At 35.0% G+C, this 26236-nt stretch overlaps 1 protein-coding gene across 1 annotated transcript in view; it reads right to left on the minus strand.

Annotated features, from left to right (window-relative positions):
• Window positions 1-384: 384 nt before the first annotated feature.
• Window positions 385-26236, minus strand: part of CUNH1orf185 (chromosome unknown C1orf185 homolog) — a 32212-nt gene continuing 6360 nt past the window's right edge. Inside the window, exons 2-5 of the mRNA XM_027110680.1 lie at window positions 23608-23713; window positions 12561-12690; window positions 2066-2102; window positions 385-860 (exon numbers count right to left, since the gene is read on the minus strand). Coding sequence (XP_026966481.1) covers window positions 466-860; window positions 2066-2102; window positions 12561-12690; window positions 23608-23713 — 668 coding nt within the window. The 3' untranslated portion in view covers window positions 385-465. The remainder of the gene's footprint in view (window positions 861-2065; window positions 2103-12560; window positions 12691-23607; window positions 23714-26236) is intronic.

Raw genomic sequence — 26236 nt, forward strand, 5'->3', positions numbered from 1 at the left:
CAAAGTTATATTGCTTACGAAAGTCATGGCTTAATAAGATTTAAATGGTAGGTGATTTATGTATTTAAAATTCAGAATAGCTGACGGAAGTATTCTGCCCAGCCTTACCCACATTGAAATAAAACTGAAAATGTCAAAGTATAAAGAAATGCTGCAAATGTTTTATTAAAAATGTATTTGTGCTGAAGATTTCTTAAAGTATTTCTCCTATGTGTTGAAATACATTCCTATTATTTATTATGCCCTTTGATGAGATACAAGGAGTTAAACTTAATGTTTATGATATTGCTCTAGTTCTTCCTGTAATTTTGTTTCTAGAAATAATTGGCAAGGGAAGTAGGACCACTCTATGGTAAAGATCAAGAAAAGCAATATTAGCATGGACATGTTAAGAGACTCAGAAGCTGGTAATTCAGTTTTAACTTTACATGATTTCAGTGTACACAAAGTTTCAAAAGAAAAAAGTCATTCAATATTATGTTGAAGGTTTTGTATTTCAACCTCTGTATTTCTTCGTGTAAATATTCCCTTAATGTTGTCATCTTTTTGACCATCATAAAGTGTCATATTTAGTACATTTCCAGTACATTCTTCTAATGGAATGGTTGACAAGTATGAAAATACTTTCTCCATTACAGGCTCCCTGAGAAAAGGCATTGGAGGGCTCTTTTTCACTAGGGAATCATCAGAAAACCAGTCATCAGTTACTTCTATACTTTGGCTGTAATAAGAATCAGATGGTAACGTTGATAAGCTTAAGGCAACACTGCCGGGATTTGTTGCCGAGCTAGTCTCTGAGGAGTCACAAATGACCATTTTTGTTGCAAGGCAGAATTCATCTTTAGAATAATCTTTAATTGCTGTAAAAAAAATTAGATTTACTATGAATATTACATATTTATGAGCCAAATCTTAATTATAAGGATAATGTTACTTTCTAAAATTCAAACTCTTCTTAGGGTTTTAATGAACAGGATGATGCAACAGTGAAAATGCTAAGTTGCTATCATCATCCATACAATGTTAAGTATGTAATGGGGAATCAGCAATATTTTCATGATAATCAAGAGTACAAAAATCTATTCTAAATAAAATCAACCTGTTTTAACAGGAGAAGATTCTAAACAGGCTAGAAAGCTCAGTTCTGGAATGTTCCTTAAAATTAGAGATGGCAGACAGTTTCTTAACTATTTATAGCTAAATATTGTCTTATTTAAAAAATAAATTTTAAAATGCCTCCTTAAGCAGGTAGATTACAAAATGTTTGATCCACAGTGGGAAGGGCCTATGAGTTGGCTTTATACCAAGTAAAGTAACAACTAACATTCATATAGTGCCTTACAATTTACAAAGCAGTTCAATATACTTCCAGATCTCATTTATCCTCTCAGTTATTCTTCAAGGTAGTTATTAGCCCTACTTCACAAAAGATATGACTGAGACTGAGACTTAAAGGAATGTCACCAAAATCAGATACAAAATGGACTTCAATCTAGATTTGTGTTACTCTAAGTCCCGTGCTTCTCCCACTACATTATTTATGCTGCACAGTTGTAAATGAAAAATGTTAAGTTTTAGAAAAGATCACATTTACACAATATCCTAAAATATCTTTTATAATATTTTACATGTTAATTTTTGATATGAATATATAACATTGTTAATGCTGTTTAAATACCTTATTACATTTTATATTCAGCATTTCTAAAATTATGTAGGAGGGTAATGATTTGAGGTACTAAGTCAATATCTAAAGGGTTACAAAACACTCATGTCTTTTAACTCTCCATCATTACTATATGGCATTGACTGTGATACCTTTGGATTTAAAGAAGGGACAAAAATTAAAATTTCACATTTTAATTTAAGACAAGACATTATAAATCTTGTTTTCTAAAAAATATATGCCCATTCATATACTAATAAAAGTTTCCCTTGAGTTTTTATGATTTAAAAAAATATTTAGATACTTAGGATATATTTAGGATAGCCTCTTGATTCTTTAAAATGTGAATTGCTGGAAGTTGATTACAATTTATTCTAATAAATTGTTGAGAGAAAGTACCTTTTTTATGTGCTCTTTCCTTTTTTCTTTGCTCCTCCTACATAAAAAAATGTTATTTGTGTTTTAAAAATTAATAGTTTTTAAACAATTTGATATATATTTATATAAGAATAATATATTTTAACATCATAATAAATTTTTGACAGAATCATATTTTCCACGATATGAATTTATTTTACCAAACTATATTGACAGGAAAGAAAAAGTGTTGAGGTATCATCTGAAAAGAATGTGAATTGGTTGAAGAAGGCAGTCTCCAGGATAGGGAATGAAGGGTGAAATAGAGTTCAACAGGATTATTTCTCTCCATTCTCACTAACTTAGAGTCACTTGGTTAAAACTAGAGAGGGCTAAAAAAGTAATTACAATTCCTAGACTTGCTCATTCTATTAACTAATAACAACAAGAAAGTGAATTCTGGCAGAAGGCTTTTATAAAAATGTGACTATTCTTTTGAAGCAAGTAAAACATTTGATCAAACAATACATTCCAGATGTGTTCTGGGAAGTGTGGTGGTGTAGTAGTTCTCAAACAGGGCATCAGAATCACCTGGTGTGTTTATTAAAATGCTGATTCTTGGACATAATATCAGACCCTACTAAAACAGATTTTCTGGCAGTAGGGTTTAGGAGTATGCAGTGTAACACACTCCTCAAGAAGTTCTGATTCAGTTTTTCCTTATATCACTAGATAAACAATGAGTTAGCGCATAGGGTGTTTGGTATGCAGTGGGTGAAGACAGAGAGATAATATTGTCTCGTGTTACAGGGGAAGAGTGTGGGTATTCTATGCTGATTTTCATTGTCTTGTTCACCGAAAAAGGCTTGTTTAGGATATACATATATATAGGGTATACATATATATAGGATAACACATAAGTACTTTTTTTTTTTACAACTTACTTTACTTTTTGGTCATATATATAGGATAACACATAAGTACTTTTTTTTTTTTACAACTTACTTTGTATATAGGATATATATATGTATATAGGATATATAGGATAACACATAAGTACTTTTTTTTTTACAACTTACTTTACTTTTTGGTCATTTTCAACTTTTATTAATATAAATGCCAGTATAGGCTCCTGACTTACCTTGCCTGGATTTAGGACCAATTCAATTTGTGACTCCTGTACAAATTATATTAGAACATTGCTTCTCACACTTTCACGTGCCTATGTATCACCTGGGGGAGCTTGTTAAAATGCATATTCTAACTCAATAGGTTTGGGATAGGGTCTGAGATTTTGCATTTCTAACAGGCTCCCAGGTAATGCTGATATTGTTGGTCTGGAAACCACAGAGTAAGGTCCTAGACTGATTAAAATTCTACCCCAACTAAGGGAATGACAAAATGGGCATTCTTATATATTGTTATATATAAATAGGTATAATTTTTCTGGAGGGCAATTTAACAAATCCATTTCTAGAAATTTATTATGCCAGGTAAATAATTTTGGATTTGTATAAATATTCAGTTACCAGAATGTTCATCACAACACTGTTTAGCATTTTTAAAACCTACAATTTAAAATTCTAAAAGTAAGGAAATCTTTAAATATGTTAGGATATGTGGATATTAATACAATGAGTATTCTTTCAAAATGATACTATAGTATCAGAAGTAAGTAAAGACTCAAAAAAATGATGGGGACGTATAAAAAAGAGGAATAATCTTAAACAAGTGGCTCACTGGTTAAATTTAGGAAAATTTGAGCATCAAAATAGTGATAGTAATGGATTATAATCTGCTGAATAAAATAGAAATCCATGAGTCTATATTAATAATAAATAAAATAAGGAAGAGGGTAGGGCTTCTTTCTCACAGTAGAAAGCCAAATGACAAATATGGATGGGAGTGGCAGAATTAGAAAATCATCATATTGTTACAGTTTTGTAAAGATTAGCTCAAGTAATAATAATTTATATAGCTAGTAAGTAGAGTTTGATGAAGAGGAGGATATTTACATGTTTTCAAAGTGTCACCACACAGCTTGTTTATTAACTGTAAGGGTAAAAACAGAAATAATTCAGTGAGGAAAGAACAGACATCATCTTGATTATGTGATCAACTAAAATCACCAGTGAAGAGCAGATGTACACTGTACGCCTTCAGATGTGATAAACTGCAAGGAAAAGTCACACTGAGGAACAGTCTATGATCTATAAAATAACTGGCTTGTATTCTTCAAAAATGTCAATATCATTGAAAGACAAAGAATGGAAATTTTAAAATATTTTGAACTAAATAATTATGAAAACAAAACATAAAATTTGTGAGATGCAACAAAAGAAGGCCTTAGAGGAAAATTTAAATATTAAATGTTTATATTATAAAAGAACAAAAGTCTAAGAATAATAAAGCATAAAACTCCAGGCAAGACTGATTTAGGAAAAGAGAAATATCAGGAATAAGAAGAGTACCATCACTAAAGATTCTATAGATTTTAGAAGCATAATAAGAAGAAACTACTAAAAACTTTCTGCCAATAAACTTAACAACTTAGGTACAATGGACAAATTTACTGAAAAAAATTTCTAAAACATACAAAATAGAAATATTTTATATGTTCCACATCTGTTAAAGGAGCTAAATTCATAGCCAAAAATTTTCTCGGACTTCCCTGGTAGTGCAGTGGTTGAGAGTCCACCTGCCGATGCAGGGGACATGGGTTCGTGCCCCAGTCCGGGGAGATCCCACATGCCACGGAGTGGCTGGGCCCGTGAGCCATGGCCGCTGAGCCTGTGCATCTGGAGCCTGTGCTCCGCAACGGGAGAGGCCACAACAGTGAGAGGCCCGTGTACCACCAAAAAAAAAATTTCTCTTGAAGAAAATTCCCGACCTTGATGACTTCATTGGTGAATTCTAGAAAAAAGTTTGAGAAGGCAATATAGCCAATTCTACACAAAAATTTTTCAGAAAGTAGAGGAGGAGGAACCATTTCCCTATTGTTTTGTGACGAGAATAAAACTGTGATACCGAAATCTAACCAGATATTACAAGATAAGAAAATTATAAAATAATATCCCTCGTTAACATAGATGCAAAAATTATTTAAAATATATTGGTAAATCAAATCCAGTGGGGTTTATTCCAGGAATACAGGGTTGATTTAACATCTGAAATTCAATGTAATTCACATTAACAAAATAAAAGAGAAAACTCATGTGAACAATTTTAAAAGGTGCAGGAAAAGCATTTGGCAATATCAGCAACCCTTCATGGCAAAACAAACAGACAAACCTCTCAGGAAAAAAGGAATAGAAGGGAATTTCCTCAATCTGACTATATGCATCTACAAAAAATCTATAGCTAATTTCCTATTTAATGATGAAAAGCTGAATGTATTCTAAGATCAGAATATAAAAAGGATATCTGTTCTCAGTACTTCTGTTCATCATTATACTGGAGGTCCCATCCAATGCAATAAGATGCGAAAATAAAATAAAAGCATAAACATTGGAAAAGAAATAAAACTGATGTTTTTTACAGATCTCATGCTTGTACATGAAGAAAACCTTTTGTGGTCCTCAAAAAAACTACTAGAAGTAATAAATAAATTTATTTATAAAGGTCATAGAACACAGGTCAACTGTAGTAAAGATGGCAATTCATTACAAACTAATGTATAAACTAAATGTAACTCTTGGGACTTCCCTGGCATTCCAGTGGTTAAGACTCCACACTTCCACTACAGGGGCCATGGGTTCGATCCTTGGTCGGGAAACTAAGACCCCCATGTGATGTGGGGTATGCTGCGTGGTGCAGCCAAGAAAGAAAAAAAAAAAAGGTAATTTTCATCATGACCTCAACAAGATTTTTTTCTAGCTAAAGTTCACCTTAAAATGTATATGGACATGCAAAAGAATAAGAAAACCTAAAACAATGTTGAAAAAGAAGAATGAAATTGGAGAAATCGTACTGCTCAATTTTATAATTTACTATACAGCTAGAGTGTCATATTGGTAGAGATAGACACACAGGTCAATAAACCAGATAGAGAATGCAGAAACAGACTAACACATATATGCCCAACAGATTTTTCACAAAATTTGCACAAACAATTCAATGGAAGAGGATAGCCTTTTCAAAAATTAGTGCTGGAATAATATGACATTAATAGCCCCCCAAAATGAACTTTGATTTAAACCTCACACTTTATACAAAAATTAACTAAAAATGGATCAGAGATAGAAATATAAAATGTAAAATGGTAATAGCCAAAACAATCTTGAAAAAGAAGAACAAAGTTGGAGAACTTACTAATATCAAAACTTACTACAAAGCTATAGCAATGAAGACAGTGTGGTATTGGTATAAGGACAGATATATAGATCAATGGAATAGAACTGAGATTCCAGAAATAAATGCTCATATTTACAATCAGTTGATTTTTGACACGAGTGCTAAGACAATTTCATAGGAAAATAATACTCTTTTCAACAAATGGTGTTGGGACAACTAGGTTTATACATGCAAATAAGTGAAGTTGGATCAATACCTCATACTATATACAAAAAACTAACTCAAAATGGATCAAACACTTAAATATAATAGCTAAAACTATTAAATTCTTAGAAGAAAACAGAGGTATAAATCTTTATGACCTCAATTAAGGAATGATTATAGATATGACACCAAAGACACAAGCAACAAAAGAAAAAATTAGGTAAACTGGACTCAAGAAAATTAAAAACATTGGTTCTTCAAACAACACCATAAGAAGAAAAGACAACCCATGAAATGGGAGAAAATTTTTACAAATCATATATCTGATATAGGATATGTATCTAGAATATATAAAGAATACTTAAAACTCAACAACAAAAAGACAAATAGCCCAAATTTTAAAAATGGACAAAGCTTTGAATAGATATTTCTCTAAAGAAGATATACAAATATCCAATAAGCACATGAAAGTATTTTCAACGTCATTAGGCTTTAAGGAAATGCATATCAAAACCATGACAAGATACCACTTGATGCCCACTAGGATAACTATAATAAAAAGACAGGTTAAAAACAAGGGTTAACAAGGGTGCCACAAAATATAATCTTCATATACTACCTGTGGGGATATAAAACGGTGCAGTCACTTTGGAAAAAAGTCTGGCAATTCTTCAAAAATTAAACATAGAGTTACCATATGACACAGCATTTCCATTCCTTGGTATATACCCAAGAGAAATGAAAACATATACCTGCACAAAAACTTGTATACGAATATACATAGTGACATTATTCATAATAGTCATGAAGTGGAAACAACTCAAATGTCCTTCAACTGATAAATGGATAAACAAAATGTGATATATCCACACACAATGGAATATTATTCAGCCACGAAAAAGAATAAAATATTGATATATGCAATAACACAGAGGGACCTTGAAAACATTATGCTAAATGAAAAGGCAGATACAAGAGACCTTATATTGTATGTATCTATTTATAAGAAATTCCAGAATAGGCAAATCTATAGGTACAGAAAGTATAGATTAGTGGTTGTCTAGGCCTAGGAGGATTGGAGGAAAATGGAGGGGCAGTGATTGCTAAAGGTACAGGGTTTCTTTTTGAGGTGATAAAGGTGTCCTAAACTGCTTGTGAAGATGGTTCTATAACTCTGTGAATATCTATCTAAAAACTACTGAATTAGACACTTTAAAAAGGCAAATTGTATGGTATGTGAACTATACCTCAATAAAGCTATTAAATATAAAACAAAGCAACCTAAAACTAAGAAACTTTTAGAAGAGAACTTAGAAACAAATCCTTGTGACCTAGGGTTAGACTAAGAGTTATTGGACATGACACTTAAAGTATGATTCAAAAAGGAAAAATATACAACTCAACAACAAGGAAGCAAACAACCCAATGAAAAATGGGCAGAAGGCCTAAACAGACATTTCTCCAAAGAAGAAATACAGATGGCTAATAGGAACATGAAAGATGCTCAACAGTGCTAATATTAGAGAAATGCAAATCAATTACATTGAGGTACCACCTCTCACCAGTCAGAATGGCCATCATTTAAAAGTCTACAAATAACAAATGCTGGAGAGCGTATGGAGAAAAGGGAACCTTCCTACACTGTTGGTGGGAATGTAAGTCGGTACAGCCACTATGGAGAACAGTATGGAGGTTCCTCAGAAAACTAAAAATAGAATTACCATATGATCCAGCAATCCCACTCCTGGGCATGTATCTGGGCAAAACTATGATTCAAAAAAATACATGCACCCCTATGTTCATAGCAGTACTATTCACAATAGCCAAGACATGGAAACAACCTAAATGTCCATTGACAGATGAATAGATAAAGAAAATGTGATATATATATATATATATATATATATATATATATATATATACACACAATGGAATACTACTCAGCCATAAAAAAGAACAAAATATAAAGCCATTTACAGCAACACGGATGCAACTATAGGTTATCATACTAAGTGAAGTAGTCAGAAAGAGAAAGACAAATACCATATGATATCACTTATATGTGGAATCTAAAATATGACACAAATGAACCTATCTATGAAACAGAAACAGAATCACAGACATAGAGAACAGACTAGTGGTTACCAAGGGGGAGGGGGTTGGGGGAGGGGGGAGTGAGAGGTTGAGGTTAGCAGATGTAAGCTTTCATATGCAGAATGGATTAACAACAAGGTCCTACTGTACAGCACAGAGAACTATATTCAATATGCTATGGTAAACTGTAACGGAAAAGAATATTAAAAAAATGTCTATATATGTATAAATGAATCAGTTTGCTGTACAGCAGATTAATACAACATTGTAACTCAACCATCTTCAATAAAAACAAAACAAAACAAAAAGGTAAAATGGATAAATTGGACTTCACCAAATTAAAACTTATGCTGTTTTTCATTTTGAGAGGATGAAAACACAAGTCATCAAATGGGAGAAAATAGTAGTAAATCACATATCTGACAAAAAGACTTGTATCCAGAATATACTCTCTAACTTAAACAGAAAGATAATCCAGTTAGAAAATGCACAAGAGACTTGAAGAGACTCTTCATCAAAGAAGATATATGGATGGCAGAAAATTAAAAATATGAAAAGCTGTTCAACATCACTACCCGTTAAAGAAATGTAAATTAAAATCACTAAACACATTTAAATGGCTAAACTTTAAAATGCTGCTAAGTACCAAATGATAAAGAGGATGCAAAAACATGATTATCTTATACGTTACTGGTGGATATGTAATATGGTACAATCTGGAAATCAATCTGGAAATTTCTTGAAAAATTAAACATATTTACCACATGATCCAGGAACTGCATTTCTGGGCATTTATTTTAGAGAAACTAAAACTAATGTTTTCCAAAAAGCCTATACACAAACGATCATGGCATCCTTATTTTGTAATAGCTCCTAAATGGAAACAACCCAAATACTCCTCAATGGATAAATGGTTAAACAAACTGTGATATCTCCACACAATGTTACACTACTAGCAATAAAAAAGGAAAAAACTATTGATAACATGCGATGATATGGAGGGATCTTACGGGCATTATGCTAAGTGAAAAAAGGCCAAGCTCAAAAGGCCATATGCTATAAGATTCCATTTATATAACATTCTAGAAATGAAGAAATTACAGTGATGGAGAAAAGATCAGTGGTTGCCAGAGGTTAGGGAAAGGGAGTGGGGGAGTGACTATAAAGGGTAGTATGAGGGAGTTCCTTTATGGTGATGGAACAATTCTTCTGTATGTTGATTGTCATGGTGGTTATACAAACCTATACATATGATAAAATGTCATAGAATTATATATAAAAACAACAAAAAGTGAGTACATGCATAAACTGGTAATCTTTGAGTTAGGTCTGTAGCCTAAATTTCCTGGTTCTGATAATGTATACTTATAATAAAGTATACTTTTCATAAAGTATACTTATATAAGATGTCATTGGGGGAAGTGGGTGATGGGTATACAGGACATCTTTGTAATTTTTCTGCAACTTTTTGGTCTGTAATTCAGAATAAGATAAGATAAATATATTGTATTTATATTTACTAACAACAAACAGTTGGGAAATAAAATTTTTAAATCAATACTATTTACCATAGCATAAAAATAACTATAAATAAAACTAAAACAAATGTGAAGGACTTCTACACTGAAAACCACGAACTAAAATAAAAGAACACCTCAACAAATTAAATTAATACATTTAAATTAAAGAAGTCAATAAAAGTAGAGTGGGACTTTCCTGGGGCACAGTGGTTAAGAATCTGCCTGCCAATGCAGGGGACACGGGTTTGATCCCTTGTCCGGGAAGATCCCACATGCTGTGGAGCAACTAAGCCTGTGTGCCACAACTACTGAGCCTGCGCTCTACAGCCTGCGAGCTGCAACTACTGAGTCCACGTGCCACAACTACTGAAGCCCGTGTGCTCTAGAGGCCACATGCCACAACTACTGAGCCCACACGCCTAGAGCCCGTGTTCCACAACAAGAGAAGCCCATGCACTGCAATGAAGCATAGTCCCCACTCGCTACAACTAGAGAAAGCCCGTGCGCAGCAATGAAGACCCAATGCAGCCAAAAAAAACTTTGACAGTTCGGCAACAGAATTAAACACCTCTTACCATTTGATCCAGCAATCATGCTGTTGGTAGTTACCCAAATGAGTTGAAAATATATGTCCACACAAAAACCTGCCCATGAATGTTTATAGCAGCTTTACTCATAATTGCCAAAACTTGAAAGCAACCAAGATGTCCTTCAGTAACTGAGTGGATAAATAAATTGAAGTAGATCCATACAATGGAATATTATTCAGCATCAAAAAGAAATGTGCTATCAAGCCATAAAAAGACAGAGAGAGCTTTAAATGCATATTAATAAGAGAAAGAAATCCAAAAAGGCTACATACTGTATGATTCCAACTATATGACATTCTGGAAAAGGCAAAACTATGGAAACAGCTGAACAATCACTGGCTGGAGGGAAGGATGAACAGGGATGGAACAAGAAGATTTTTAGGGTAGTAAAACTATTGTGTCTGATACTATGATGGTACATACATCTCTGTTTCTCTGTCTTTCTGTTTCTTTGTTCCTGTTTATCTCTGTGTGCATGTGTGTGTGTGCCTGTCTGTCTGTCTGTCTCTCTCTCTCTCTATATATATAGATATGTCAAAACCCATAGAATGTAGGATTCAAGAGTGAATACTAATGTAAACAATGGACTTTAGGTGATGTTGTGTCAGTGTAGGTTCATTAGTTGTAACAAATGTACCACTCTGGTGCACGATGTTGATAGTGGAGGAGGCTGCACTTGTATGGGGGCAAGGAGTATATGAGAACTCTATTTTTTTCTCAATTTTGTTGTGAACCTAAAACTTCTTGAAAAAATTAAGTCTATTAAGAAAAAACTACAGTGAGATACTATTACACATCCATCAGATTGTTAAAAATTTAGGAGCTTAAAAACATCAGTATTTGTTGATATGGAGCAATCCTAGCAATTATGCATGCCTGAGGGGAATGTATATTGACAAAACTACTTTGGAAAATAATTTGAAGTTATCTAATAATATTAAACATGCACAAACCCCATGAGTCAGTGATTCTACTGTTAGGTACATTCCCTGTGGAAATTTCCTTTAAAAAAACCAACTGAAAACAACTCAAATGTCCATAACATAAAATTTGATATATTAATACAATGGAATATGATATAACAATAAAAAATGACGAATGATGGGTATATGCACCAACCTGGATGAGTCTCAGAAATGTAATAGAAAAAGGGAAGACTATATTAGATGTGGAGTCCAAAATATATAAAATTTAATAATGCATTGATTAGCTATATCATAGTTTTAAATTTCTACTGGTGTCTCCCTTGTTTTACATTGTCCATACAACTATTTTGATGCCATATAACAGAAAGTTAATTATGTGTCTGCCTTTCCCACTTGTACTACACTAGCACTTTTAAGGTAGGGTTTGTATCTTACTATCCTCAATAGGTAGGGCCCAGAGCTCAGAATGTAATGAAGCCTTAATAAAGCCTTATTAATTTCAATTAGCATTTTGTATTTAATTTCAATTAGTTGGTTTGGTTAGGTTATTTGGTTATCTGAGTATCCTCTTATCTCCAAATCTCTTTCTTCTGATAGGCTTGGCAATTTTTGCTTTGTTTTTTTATGCCATTTATCTTCATCCCTGTAACAATTCCAATATGGGGAATACAGGTTCTCAGGCTAGAGATACAGAGAAGCAACTGTAGAAGGAGACATTTTCATTTAATCTTTCAGTTTCCTGTAATATAAACTCTAACTAGTTTGGGTAATTTAAATTTAGCTCCTTGTTATTGTACCTCAAATTTTAAAATAATAGTGGATAATTTAAATAATTTAAAGACAACAACGCTAATGACATGGTGTCAAAAGAAATTATTTGAAAACATTGCTATAAAATATTACACACTACCTGTAATTGGAAATTTCCAGTATGAAAATTTTGAGAAATAAAAACACACTGAGATTTAATCTTTGCCTTTGATGGTCTTTGTCTGCATCTCTCATCAATTGTTTTAAACTTGCAATCTTGAAATATTTCTCTGAAAAATATTTTATAGAGAATATTATTAAACATGAATTATAAAACAAAATTATTCTGTTTCCAACAGTTCTACATAAACGTTTTAAAATCAGAATATATTATATATTTATTTTTAAAAGCACAAATCAACTTATATATTCCCTTTTCATATGTTACTGATTTCATTACACCTATTTTGTCCATAGAACATAAATTAAGCTACTTCTTCGCAGGGTTAATATTTCCAGTTTGAAGATTAACCATCAGTTTTTGATAACCTTCTCTCTGGTTGTGAGATAATTAATCGATTTAATGTCAATTAGTCTTTTCATAGATTTGCCTTTAATGGCAAAGGAAATTAAATGAAATGGAACTCAGTGGCCAATTTTATATTTAATAATGTCTCTGGCAAAAGTAAGTAGAAGGAAACTGAATTGAAACTAATGACTTACAAGGGAAGAGTACCTGTGATCTTTATGCATGCAGTCACAAGAAATTTTGAGAGAAGGTTAGAAATAATGAAGCAGCAAGTAAACTGATCAAAGCGGATCAAAGATAGTTAAGTATAAAGGAATGTAGTTTCTAATAGTAATTCTAAACTTAACAATTTAAAAAATAATGCTGATTGCCTTTTCTTCTTTCCGAGGTACTAGAAATTTTCCAAATTAATTCAAGAGATCATATTATGTTACTTATTGCAGTATTAACAATTAAAATTCATTCATTTATTGAATTCAATTGACTTAACAAATATTTACCGAGTACTTACTATGCGCCATGCATTAAACTGGATGTTGTATATACAGTGGCAGGGGAAAAAAAGCACAGCCACTATACTCATGGAACTGTCATTGCTCTCATGGAGCTTAAACACTAGCAAGGAAGACAGGTATTAATAAAACAATCACAAGAAAATGAAAAATTACAACTGTGGAAAGTGTTATCAAGGAAAGCTACCTGCTACTCTATGAGTATATAAGAAAGGGAATTAACTTGGTTAGAGAGGTCAGGGAAGGCTTTTCTGAGGATGAGATGATTGAATTAGGCATCTGAAGAAATGGGAGTAGTTATTAGATAGAGTGTAGTGGAGGAGGGGAGTTGTAGGAGTAAGAATATTCTAGTCAGAGAGGATATCAAGTGCAAAGACCTAGTGGCCAGATTAGGACAGTGTAGCAGAAGCACAGAAAGCAAGAGGGAAAGGTGGAGATGAAACTGGAGAGTATGCATGGGCAGACATGCAGGGCCTTAAAAGTCATGTGACTTTGTCTTCATCCTAAAAGCAATAGCAAGTCCTTTATAATGTAGTGGGAATGGGGTGGAAGGGTGAGGTGACTTGATCAGATCTGCATTTGGAAAATATCTGGCTGAAGTGTGAAGAAGAGATTAAATGAGGAGTATAGTGAAGGTAAAGGGTCAGTTATAACTCTGTAGGACTATGTGGGGGATAATGATAAGTTGGATAAGGTAGTGTCAACGATAATGGAGAGAAATGGATAGATTTGGGCAATTAATGAAGTAAAATAAATAGAACTCGGTGATGGTTCGAATTTAGTAGGGGTGGGAAAGACAGAGGGAGATATCAAGCATGTCTACCATCTTTCAAGGGAAAAAAACCAAAACAAAACAATCCTTCCTTGACCTCACAGTTTCTTCCAGTTTCTGCCCCTTTCAGCAACTCCCCAACATCAAAAAAAAAAAAAAAAAAAAAAAGCTTCTTAAAAGGATGTATATACTTGTCTGAATTTTCTCTTGTACTTTACACAAAAGTCAGCTTCTGAACACATCACTCCACCAAAACTGTTCAAGGCTACCAATAACTTCCATGTCGCTATTCCAAAACTTATTTCTCTATCCTCATCTTTTTCAACCTTTTTTTTTTTTTTTTTGCGGTACGCGAGCCTCTCACCGTTGTGGACTCTCCCATTGCGGAGCACAGGCTCCGGACGCGCAGGCTCAGCGGCCATGGCTCACGGGCCCAGCCGCTCCACGGCACGTGGGATCTTTCCGGACCGGGGCACGAACCCGTGTCCCCTGCATCGGCAGGCGGACTCTCAACCACTGCGCCACCAGGGAAGCCCAAACATTTTCTAATTTTGACTTGCTTGACACCACACATCTTTCTGCTTTTCCTTTTCAGATGTTGTAGATTCTTCCTACTCTTTTTCTATATGTCTAATATTGGTGAGCTGAAGACCAGTCCTATGTTCTTCTCTTTAAACAATCACTCCCTGGTTAGTCTCATCCAGTTGTATGACTTTTTTTTTAATTGGAGTATAACTGCCTTACAATGTTGTGTTAGTTTCTGCTGTACAATGAAGTGAATCAGCTATATGTATACATATATCCCTTCCCTCTTGGACCTCCCTCCCACCACCATCCTACCCATCTAGGTCATCACAGAACACCGAGCTGAGCTTCCTGTGCTTTACAGCAGGTTCCCATTAGCTATCTATTTTACACATGGTAGTGTATATATGTCAATCCTTATCTGCCAGTTCATCCCACACTCCCCTTCCCCCCATGTCCACCCATCGGTTCTTGTGTCTGCATCTCTATTCTTGACCACAAATAGGTTCATCTGTACCATTTTTCTAGATTCTACATATATTAGTTAATATACAATGTTTGTTTTTCTCTTTCTGACCCACTTCACTCTGTGACAGACTCTAGGTCCATCCACACCTCTACAAATGACCCAATTTCGTTCCTTTTTATGTATGACTGAGTAATATTACATTGTATATATGTACCACGTCTTCTTTATCTATTCATCTGTCGATGGACATTTAGGTTGTTTCCATCTCCTGGCTATTGTAAATAGTGCTCCAATGAACATGTGTCCTTTTGAATTATGGTTTACTCAGGGTATGTCCCAGCAGTGGGATTGCTGGGTCATATGGTAGTTCTATTTTTAGTTTTTAAAGGAACCATCATACTGTTCTCCACAGTGGCTGTATCAATTTACATTCCCAACAACAGTACAAGAGGGTTCCCTTTTCCCCACACCCTCTCCAGCATTTATTGTTTGTAGATTTTTTGATGATGGTTATTCTGACCAGTGTGAGGTGATACCTCATTGTAGTTTTGACTTGCATTTCTCTAATAATTAGTGATGTTGAGCATCTTTTCATGTGCCTCTTGGCCATCTGTATGTCTTCTTTGGAGAGATGTCTATTTAGGTCTTCTGCCCATTTTTGATTGGGTTGTTTGTTTTTTTGATATTGAGCTGCATGAGCTGTTTGTATATTTTGGAGATTAATCCTTTGCCCATTGCTTCATTTACAAATATTTTCTCCCACTCTGAGGGTTGTCTTTTCGTCTCGTTTATGGTTTCCTTTGCTTTTAAGTTTAATTAAGTCACATTTGTTTATTTTTGTTTTTATTTTCATTACTCTAGGAGGTGGGTCAAAAAAGATCTTGCTGTGATTTTTGTCAAAGAGTGTTTTTCTTATGTTTCCCTCTAATAGTTTTAAAGTGTCCAATCTTACATTTAGGTGTTTAATCAATTTTGAGTTTATTTTTGTGTATGGTGTTAGGGAGTGTTATAATTTCATTCTTTTACATGTGGCTGTCCAGTTTTCCCAGCACCATTTATTGAAGAGACTGTCTTTTCTCCATTGTATACTCTTATCTCTTTTGTCATAGATTAGGTGACCACAGGTGCGTGGGTTATTCTCTGGGCTTCCTATCCTGTACATTTGATCTCTATTTCTGTTTTTGTGCCAGTACCGTACTGTTTTGATTACTGTAGCTCTGTAGTATAATTTGAAGTCAGGTAGCCTGATTCCTCCAGCTCCACTTTTCTTTCTCAAGATTTCTTTGCCTATTTGGGGTCTTTTGTGTTTCCATACAAACTGTAATTTTTTTGTTCTAATTCTGTGAAGAATGCCATTGGTAATTTGATAGGGATTGCATTGAATCTGTAGATTCCTTTGGGTAGTATAGTCATTTTCAAAATATTGATTCTTCCAATCCAAGAACATGGTATATTTCTCCATCTGTTTATATCATCTTTGATTTCTTTTATCAGTGTTTTATAGTTTTCTGTGTACAGGTCTTTTGCCTCCTTAGGTAGGTTTATCCCTAGGTATTTTATTGTTTTTATTGTGATGGTAAATGGGATTGTTTCCTTAAATTCTCTTTGTGATATTTTGTTGTTAGTGTAGAGGAACGGAAGAGATTCCTGTGCATTAATTTTGTATGCTGCTACTTTACCAAATTCATTGATTAGCTCTAGCAGCTTTCTGGTGGCATCTTTAGGATATTCTATGTATGGTATCATGTCATTTGCAAACAATGACAGTTTAACTTCTTTTTTTCCAATTTGTAGTCCTTTTATTTCTTTTCTGATTGCCATGTCTAAGACTTCCAAAACTATGTTGAATAAGAGTGGCGAGAGTGGACATCCTTGTCTTGTTCCTGATCTTCGAGGAAATGCTTTCAGTTTTTCACCATTGAGAATGATGTTTGCTGTGGGTTTGTCATATACAGCCTTTATTACTTTGAGATAGGTTCCCTCTATGTCAACTTTCTGGAGAGTTTTTATCATAAATCGGTGTTGAATTTTGTCAAAAGCTTTTTCTACATCTATTGAGATGATCATACGGTTTTTATTCTTTAATTTGTTAATATGGTGTATCATATTGGTTGATTTGCATATATTGAAGAATCCTTGCATCCCTGGGATAAATCCCACTTGAGAATGGTGTATGATCCTTTGAATGTGTTGTTGGATTCTGTTTGCTAATATTTTGTTGAGGAATTTTGCATCTATATTCATCAGTGATATTGGCCTGTAATTTTCTTTCTTTGTGATATTTTTAGTTTTGGTATTAGGGTGATGGTGGCCTCGTAGAATGAACTTGGGAGTGCTCCTCGTTCTGCAATTTTTTGGAAGAGTTTGAGAAGGATAGGTGTTAGCTCTTCTCTAAATGTTTGATAGAATTCACCTGTGAAGCCATCTGGTCCTGCACTTTTGTTTGTTGGAAGATCTTTAATTACAGTTTCAATTTCATTACTTGTGATTGGTCTGTTTATATTTTCTAATTCTTCCTGATTCAGTCTTGGAAAGTTGTACCTTTCCAAGAATTTGTCCATTTCTTTCAGGTTGTCCATTTTATTGGCATACAGTTGCTTGCAGTACTCTCTTATGATCCTTTGTATTTCTGTGGTGTCAGTTGTAATTTCTCCTTTTTCATTTGTAATTTTATTGAGTCCTCTCCCTTTTTTTTTTGATGAGTCTGGCTAAAGATTTATCAATTTTGTTTATCTTCTCAAAGAACCAGCTTTTAGTTTTGTTGATCTTTGCTACTGTTTTCTTTGTTAGTATGTCATTTATTTCTGCTCTGATCTTTATGATTTCTTTCCTTCTACTGACTTTGGTTTTGTTTGTCTGTTTGTTTGTTCTTTTTTCTCTAGTTGCTATAGGTGTAAGGTTAGATTATTTATTTGAGATTTTTCTTGTTTCTTGAGGTGAGATTGAATTGCTATAGACTTCCTCTTAGAACTGCTTTTTGTCATTGTCATCTGTTTCTATGTATTTTTTTATTTCCTCTTTGATTTCTTCAGTGATCTCTTGCTTATTTAGCAGTTCACTGATTAGCCTCCATGTATTTGTGTTTTTACAGTATTTTTCCCTGTAATTGATTTCTAATCTCATAGCATTGTGGTCAGAAAAGATGCTTGATATGATTTCAATTTTGTTAAATTTACTGAGGCTTGATTTGTGACCTTGGAAAATGTGATCTATCTGGAGAATGTTCCATGTGCACTTGAGACAAAAGTGTATTCTGCCACTTTCGTGTGGAATGTCCTATAAATTTCAATTAAATCTATCTGGTCTATTGTGTCATTTAAAACTTGTATTTCCTTATTTTCCATCTGGATGATCTGTCTTTTGGTTTAAGTGGGGTGTTAAAGTCCCACACTATTGTTGTGTTACTGTCAGTTTCCCCTTTTATGGCTGTTAGCATTTGCCTTATGTATTGAGGTGCTCCTATGTTGGGTGCATAAATATTTATAATTGTTATATCTTCTTCTTGGATTGATCCCTTTATCATTATGTAGTGTCCTTCCTTATTGCTTGTAACAGTCTTTATTTTAAAGTCTATTTTATCTTATATGAATATTGCTACTCCAGCTTTCTTGTGATTTCCTTTTGCATGGAATATCTTTTTCCATCCCGTCACTTTCAGTCTGTATGTGTCCCTAGGTGTGAAGTGAGTCTCTTGTAGACAGCATATAAATGGGTCTTGTTTTTGTATCCATGCAGCCAGTCTGTGTCTTTTGGTTGTATCATTTAATCCATTCACATTTAAGGTAATTATTGATATGTATGTTCCTATGACCATTTTCTTAATTGTTTTGGGTTTGTTTTTGTAGTTCCTTTTCTTCTCTTGTGTTTCCCACTTAGAGAAGTTCCTTTAGCATTTGTTATAAAGCTGGTTTGGTGGTGCTGAGCTCTCTTAGCTTTTGCTTGTCTAAAAAGGTTTTAATTTCTCCATCGAATCTGAATGAGATCCTTGTTGGGTAGAGTAATCTTGGTTGTAGGTTATTCCCTTTCATCACTTTAAATATATCGTGCCACTCCCTTCTGGCTTGTAGAGTTTCTGCTGAGAAATCAGCTGTTAACCTTTTGGGAGTTCCCTTGTATGTTATTTGTCATTTTTCCCTTGTTGCTTTTAATAATTTTTCTTTGTCTTTAATATTTGTTAATTTGATTACTATGTGTCTTGGCATGTTTCTCCTTGGGTATATCCTGCCTGGGACTCTCTGCACTTCCTGGGCTTGAGTGGCTAATTCCTTTTCCATGTTAGGGAAGTTTTTGAGTATAGTCTCTTCAAATGTTTTCTCAGACCTTTCTCTTTCTATTCTTCTTCTGGGACCCCTATAATTCGAATGTTGGTGCATTTAGTGTTGTCCCAGTGGTCTCTAAGATTGTCTTCAATTCTTTTCATTCTTTTTTCTTTATTCACTCCTTGGCAGTTATTTCCACCATTCTATTTTCCAGCTCACTTATTCGTTCTTCTGCCTCGGTTATTCAGCTATTGGTTCCTACTAGTGTATTTTTCATTTTAGTTATTGTGTCGTTCATCACTGTTTGTTCTTTAGTTCTTCTAGGTTTTTGTTAAACATTTCTTGTATTTTCTTGATCTTTGCCTCCATTCTATTTCCAACATTTTGGATCATGTTTATTATCATTACTCTGAATTCTTTTTCAGGTAGGTGCCTATTTCCTCTTCATTTGTTTGGCCTTTTAGGTTTTTACCTTGCTCCTCCATATGTAATATTTTTTTTTGTCTTATCATTTTTTTTTGATGTGTGGGACTGTGCTCCTGTCTTACTGGTTGTTTGGTCTGACACTTCCAACATTGGAGTTTGCAGACAGTTGGGTAGAGCTGGGTCTTGGCGGTGAGATGAGGACCCCTGGGAGACCTCACTCTGATTAATATTCCCTGGGGTCTGAGGTTCTCTGTTAGTCCAGTGGTTCAGACTTGGTGCTCCCACCACAGGAGCTCAGACCCGACCCCCCCAGCCCATGAACCAAGATCCTGGAAGCCACATGGTATGGCAAAAAAAAAAAAAAAAAAGAGAGAGAAGAACAATAAGAAGGAATAAAAATTAAATAAATTTAGAACACTAACAGATATATTAGAAAAAATAAAAATATAAATGAAACAACAACTGAAAGGTAAAACGGAACCACAATAGTAGGGAAAAAAAAAAAAGGGCCAGAAAAGACCTTGGCTGTGTGCGGCGAGGCTTAAGCAGGGGCAGGGTTTAGGCAGTGGGTGGTGTCTGGGCTCAGTACGCACATGGCTGGAAAAGGCCCTGGTGGGAATGGGGGGCGGGGCTCAGCATGGCTGGAGGGGGCTCAGATTGCCTCTGACCTCAGAGTGTGGAGGATCATGCCCGGGACCCCAGCAGGCTTGCAGGGTCCCGAGTGGTGGCAGGGAACACTAGTCCCATTCCCCCGATCTTCACATCCCCTAGGGTCCCTCCCTGTTCACCTCTACTCTTCCCCCTTCTCTTGTTCCCACGTCCCCAGGACCCATGTGGATGGAGGGTCCTCAGAAGGTGGAGGACCAGACCTGAGGCCCCAGCATGCTCCCCGGGGCCTGAGTGGGCAGGGGAAACGCTGGCCGCATTCCCCTCTGATCCTCCAAACCCCTGAGGGTCTCTCCCTGTCCCTGTTAATCTCCTTGTGGTGAATGGGTCTCTCCAGGCATGGGAACCCCTTCCCTCTCCCAGTCACCCCTCAGGGGTGCCAGTACCATCTCACCTCCACTTCTCTTCCTCCCTTGCTCCTTCCAACGTCCTACCTAGTCACTTGGGGGTTCCTCCCATCCCCTTGGGTGTCAAGGCCACCCACCAGCATCTGGCAGCTGCCCTAGTTGTGAGGAGATGCAAACTCCATGTCCTCCTACTCCACCATCTTGACTCCATGCCCCCCAGTTGTATGATTTTATATACCCTCTATACATTGATAACCTAAATCTTCAGCCCTGATTTCTCCCCTGAAATTCACACATGTATATCTGACTGTCTAACATTTTTACTTGGATGTTTCATAGGCTTTCAAACTTACATCCAAAATACAACTCCTAGTTTACCACCACTCCCTCAACTTGTTTCCCTCCCAATCACCTCCTCATCTCAGTAAATGGCATGATTAACTACTCAGTTGCTCATGATAAAAATGTAGGTATTAGCATTAACTCTGCCATTTCATTTATCTTTCCTTACCTCATCCAATCCATCAATAAGACCTGCTAACTTTACCTGCAAAACTACCCCAAGTCCAGCCCCTTCTCTTCATCTCCTCTACTTCCATATTAGTCTAAGACACAATCATCCTTAACATGGACTGTGCAGTAGCATCCTAACTTGCCTCTCCGCTTTTACTCTTGTTCCATTAACATACAGGATTCATAGACACATAAGAAAAATCTTTTAAAAATATGAATCAGGGCTTCCCTGGTGGAGCAGTGGTTGAGAGTCCGCCTGCCAATGCAGGGTACGTGGGTTCGTGCCCCGGTCCGGGAAGATCCCACATGCCGCGGAGCGGCTGGGCCCGTGAGCCATGGCTGCTGAGCCTGCGCGTCCGGAGCCTGTGCTCCGCAACGGGAGAGGCCACAACAGGGAGAGGCCCGTGTACCGCAAAAAAAAAAAAAAAAAAAAAAAAATGAATCAGAACTCTCCTACATTGCTGACGGGAACGTACATCCATCTTGGAAAACTGTTTAGCAGTTTCTTTTAAAGCTAATCATACTATCCACCAATTCTACTCTTACCCAAGGGGAGTGAAAGCACATGTACAAAAAGATTAGAATGTTCACAGCAGCCTTATTTCCTAAGGGCTAGATGTTGGAAATGACCTAAATGTCCATTAACAGAAAAATGGATAAACAAACTGAGGTAAATTCATACAATGTAATACTACTCATTAATCAAAAGAATGAACAGATAAATGCAACAGCATAAATGAATCTCAAAAATATTACATTAAGTGAAAAAAGCAGACATAAAAAGTCCATTTATATGAAGTTCAAGAATAGGCCAAATTAATCTGTGGTGATAAAAATCAGAATAATGACTGCCTCTGGGTAGGAGGTGGGGAGAAATTCCTGGAAAGCAGGATGAGGGATCCTTACAGGATGATGGAAAATTTCTATATCTTGACTGGGGTTGTGATTACATGGGAATATATTTGTTGAAATTCAACATCATATATTTAAAATCTGTATCTCAAATTTTTAAGTGTTATTAAAATGTAAATCATCTATAGGTGGCATTGTAGTCTTCAAAATGGGAATAATATTACTGCAACTTCATGGGGCAGTTATGAGGTCTAAATGAGATAACTACATATAAAGCACTTAGAACAGTATGCAGTAAACCCTTGATTTTAGCTATTATTATGATGATAATATCCTTCCCTTGCTTAAAACCTTCTGATGGCAGAAATAATAAAATCTAAATTCCATGTTTTAGCCTACAAATTCCTGTGTGATTTGACCCTTATCTCCCTCTTTAATCTCATCATTATTTCCGTCTCACTTCAGTCTACTCACACTGACTTTCTGTTTACTGAACAATACTAAGATCATTCCTACTTGGAGTTTCTGTACTTGCTATCACATTAGCTTAGAAAAAAGCTCTTCCACAGGGTCGTCACATGTCTGGCTTCTTTTTTTAATCTAAGTCTCAGATTAAATACTACCCACTTGAAGAGACATTCCCTGACCACTTTATTTGTTAATTATCTGTCTCCTCCCAGTGGCACTGCAAGTCTGTGAAAGAATGAATTAGTGAATAATTTCTGGTTTTCTGACTTGTGCAAGTGGATAGATAGTATGTATTCATTTGCTGAAATAGGGAATACTGGAAGAGTGTGTGGGAAGATCGTATTACAATTTAAATTTTTTAACATGAGCCAAAGCAAATACTGAACCAATTAAATAATAAAAAAACACCAAATTTTAGGGTTGAAAGGAACTGAGGTATCAAGTATCTTTTTTCCATCTCCGGCAAAAGACTACATTTAGACCATACCAGAGATTCTGTCAGCTCTCTTCTTAAATATCTCCTAAAGAAAGTCTTTTTCTCTCAGTAATGTTTTTAACCTCTAAATTAGTAGTCAAAATTTTAAAAGTTTTCTAGCCTTCTATTATAATTCAAACCCATGTCTTCTACAGAATAAAATAGATCTCGTTATTCCTTAAAATTTTAATGCATGAAGATTGCTATTATACTGCTCAGACTATTATACTACTAGGACTTCTCTTTTCAGGCTACTCTAAACATGTAAAGTTTTCTCTCCCCAATCAAATTACAGAATCAATATCATTATAGTTATTTAAATTTAATACCATTTGAGAAAATCTTTCACTGAATTTTTAAAAGAAAAAAAGTCAAATATTCTAATAAATCTTACCTTCGTTTGCAAATCAGGAACCACAAAGCTGATGCCAAAGCAAAGAAACCAATTCCCAAAATAACAGCACCAGCAGCCAGAAAATAGGTTAAGTGGTTAGAAAAACCTATACAAATAAATTATAAAAGATTATTTCAGGCATATACCTTCATTCTCTATGTAAAATTAAATGACATAATAGCTTAACACATAATGTAGTCTTAATAACACATAATGTGTGTTAATACACAGTAACACCCATAAAAACACACATAATGTGCATTAATAACACATAATGTAGTGTTTAAGACATTAATGAGGAGGTTGGGAGACCTGACTTCTGGTCCTTTGCAATTCTAATAAATTTCAAGATCCTGAGTTTGAGAATTACTTGGGGCCTCATCCTCATTAGGGCCCAGGGCACATTTCTTTGACCCTACCAAAATTTGAGACCTAGGTTTTGCTTGTTTTTATACAGCTGTCACCTCCTTTCTTCTTATCTAGTTGTCTCCCTTTCCAGACCAGCTGTGAATTTTTATGCTACTTTTCCAGTATCATTCTTTGCAGTCCTTCAACATAAGAGGATTTCCATTTTATGATTTTTATTATCAATCACTACAAGGAGGTAGGTGAGGGTTGTAAAGAACAAATATGAGGAATTTTTAAAGACCTTAGAAATCTTTAAACATTTTATCTCTACTTTTTCTCAGGAACAGTAAAAGATCATAGCCAAAAGCTAAATAAAAACAATGTAAATAATGATATATCACAGGTTTATAACTGGAAAAGCCTACAGGAATTATATGGTATAACTCCTTCATTTTCCAGATGATAAAACTGAGGCCCAGGTGAAAGCAGTAAGTGAAGTAAGGTCATGCAGCAAATTAAGGGCAGTCCTCTGTTTTTTTCTATTATCGTATCCCTGCTACCAAACATCTTAATACTGGTATGTATTAAAAAGAATTAAGAATAAAGAAAGCATGAGATATTTATAGTTAGGCTGGTCAAGTATTCATTAAGATTCTGAAATCTGCTACCTAAGCATAAAGAAAGCTGTAGAAAGCTTTCACAGAAGGCTGTATAGAATTTGAAGGGCCTTAAGACAACTTAGGAGTATATTATTTTGGGAAAAAGTGGTTTAAAAGTATAAATCTAATAGAAGATCTTTATGTGTGAACATATTGTAAGTTCCAGTAAGGGTATGAGGTGATAAAGACTTTGTTGTTCCCATACTTTTGTTGTTTTCTAAGTAATTTCCAACTTTCTAGACAGTGCTTCTCAAATCTTAGTTTTCTTTGGGTTCAGAAATATCTACATTTGGAAATTAATTAATGGTACAAAAAAGTTACATAAGGCTATTTATCAAAGTGAAACAATATGAAAAAACACCTCCAATTTTCATTTTTATATATGAAAAAATATAGATATTATGGACCAGATAATTTGTTGTGAGGGGCTGTCCTGTGCATTGTGCCAAAGGTATCTCCAGGCATTACCAAATGCATTCTGATGGGCAGAACTGCCCTCAGTTGAGGTTCACAGGCATAGTGGTATAAGGAAATATCAGATAGGATTAAATGATAAAAGCAAGATAGATAAAACATATATTTTTTAAAAATTTAAAGATATAGTTGTGCTCAAATATAAGATATATATTTCTATGGACGAAAGTAGAAAAGCAACACACAGAAATAAGTAGGAGCTAAAACCACAAGCATGCTAGGCACCGAGATCTGGAAGCAGGAATTAACTAGAAGCAGAGAATATCAGTGAGAGAATTCCCAGACAAAGCCATCCTCTGGCATGGTAAATGACCAACTCAAAAGAGGACCAAGGAGGAATCTTGGAAATTATAAATTAAAAAATTTTAAGATGGAGTACATGCTTCTTTAAATACAAAGAATTAATGAAATGAAAGATAATACTGAGAGATTCACCCAATTACATAAAAAAGTGAAAAATATGATAAATTATGAGACTTGGAAAAGATTAAGAGCATATAGCATAAAACTAATAGGGGTCCCAAAAGAGAGAATAGAGAAGTAGCAGAGAAGCAATATTAAGAGATACAGCCTAAAAAGGTTTTTTCTTTTCCTTTTTTAAAATTAATTAATTTATTTTTGGCTGCGTTGGGTCTTCCTTGCTGCATGCGGGCTTTCTCTAGTTGCAGTGAGTGGGGGCTACTCTTTGTTGCGGTGCACGGGCTTATTGCAGTGGCTTCTCTTGTTGCGAAACACGGGTTCTAGGCACGCAGGCTTCAGTAGTTGTAGCACGCAGGCTCAGTAGTTGTGGCGCATGGGCTTAGTTGCTCTGCAGCATGTGGGATCTTCCCGGACCAGAGATTGAACCCATGTCCCCTGCATTGACAGGTAGATTCTTAACCACTGCACCACCAGGGAAGCCCAGAAGGTTTTTTCTTTAAAAAACTTTTTTTCAATTTACACATACTAAAATTCACTTGTGTGTGTGTGTGTGCAGTTCTGTAACTTTTGACAAATATAAAAAGTATTTAATCACCACCACAACCAAGTTACAGAAAACTTCCATCACCCCAAAACATTTCCTTGTACAGCCTCTTAGTAGTCAAGTACTAACTGCTGGCAACCACTGATTATTTTCCATTCCTATTCTCTATCCTTATATTTTTGCC

Source organism: Aethalodelphis obliquidens, unplaced genomic scaffold (genome assembly GCF_003676395.1).
Source record: "Aethalodelphis obliquidens isolate GAN/ISIS:26980383/991018 unplaced genomic scaffold, ASM367639v1 scaffold9, whole genome shotgun sequence".
NCBI classification, from domain to species: Eukaryota; Metazoa; Chordata; class Mammalia; order Artiodactyla; family Delphinidae; genus Aethalodelphis; species Aethalodelphis obliquidens.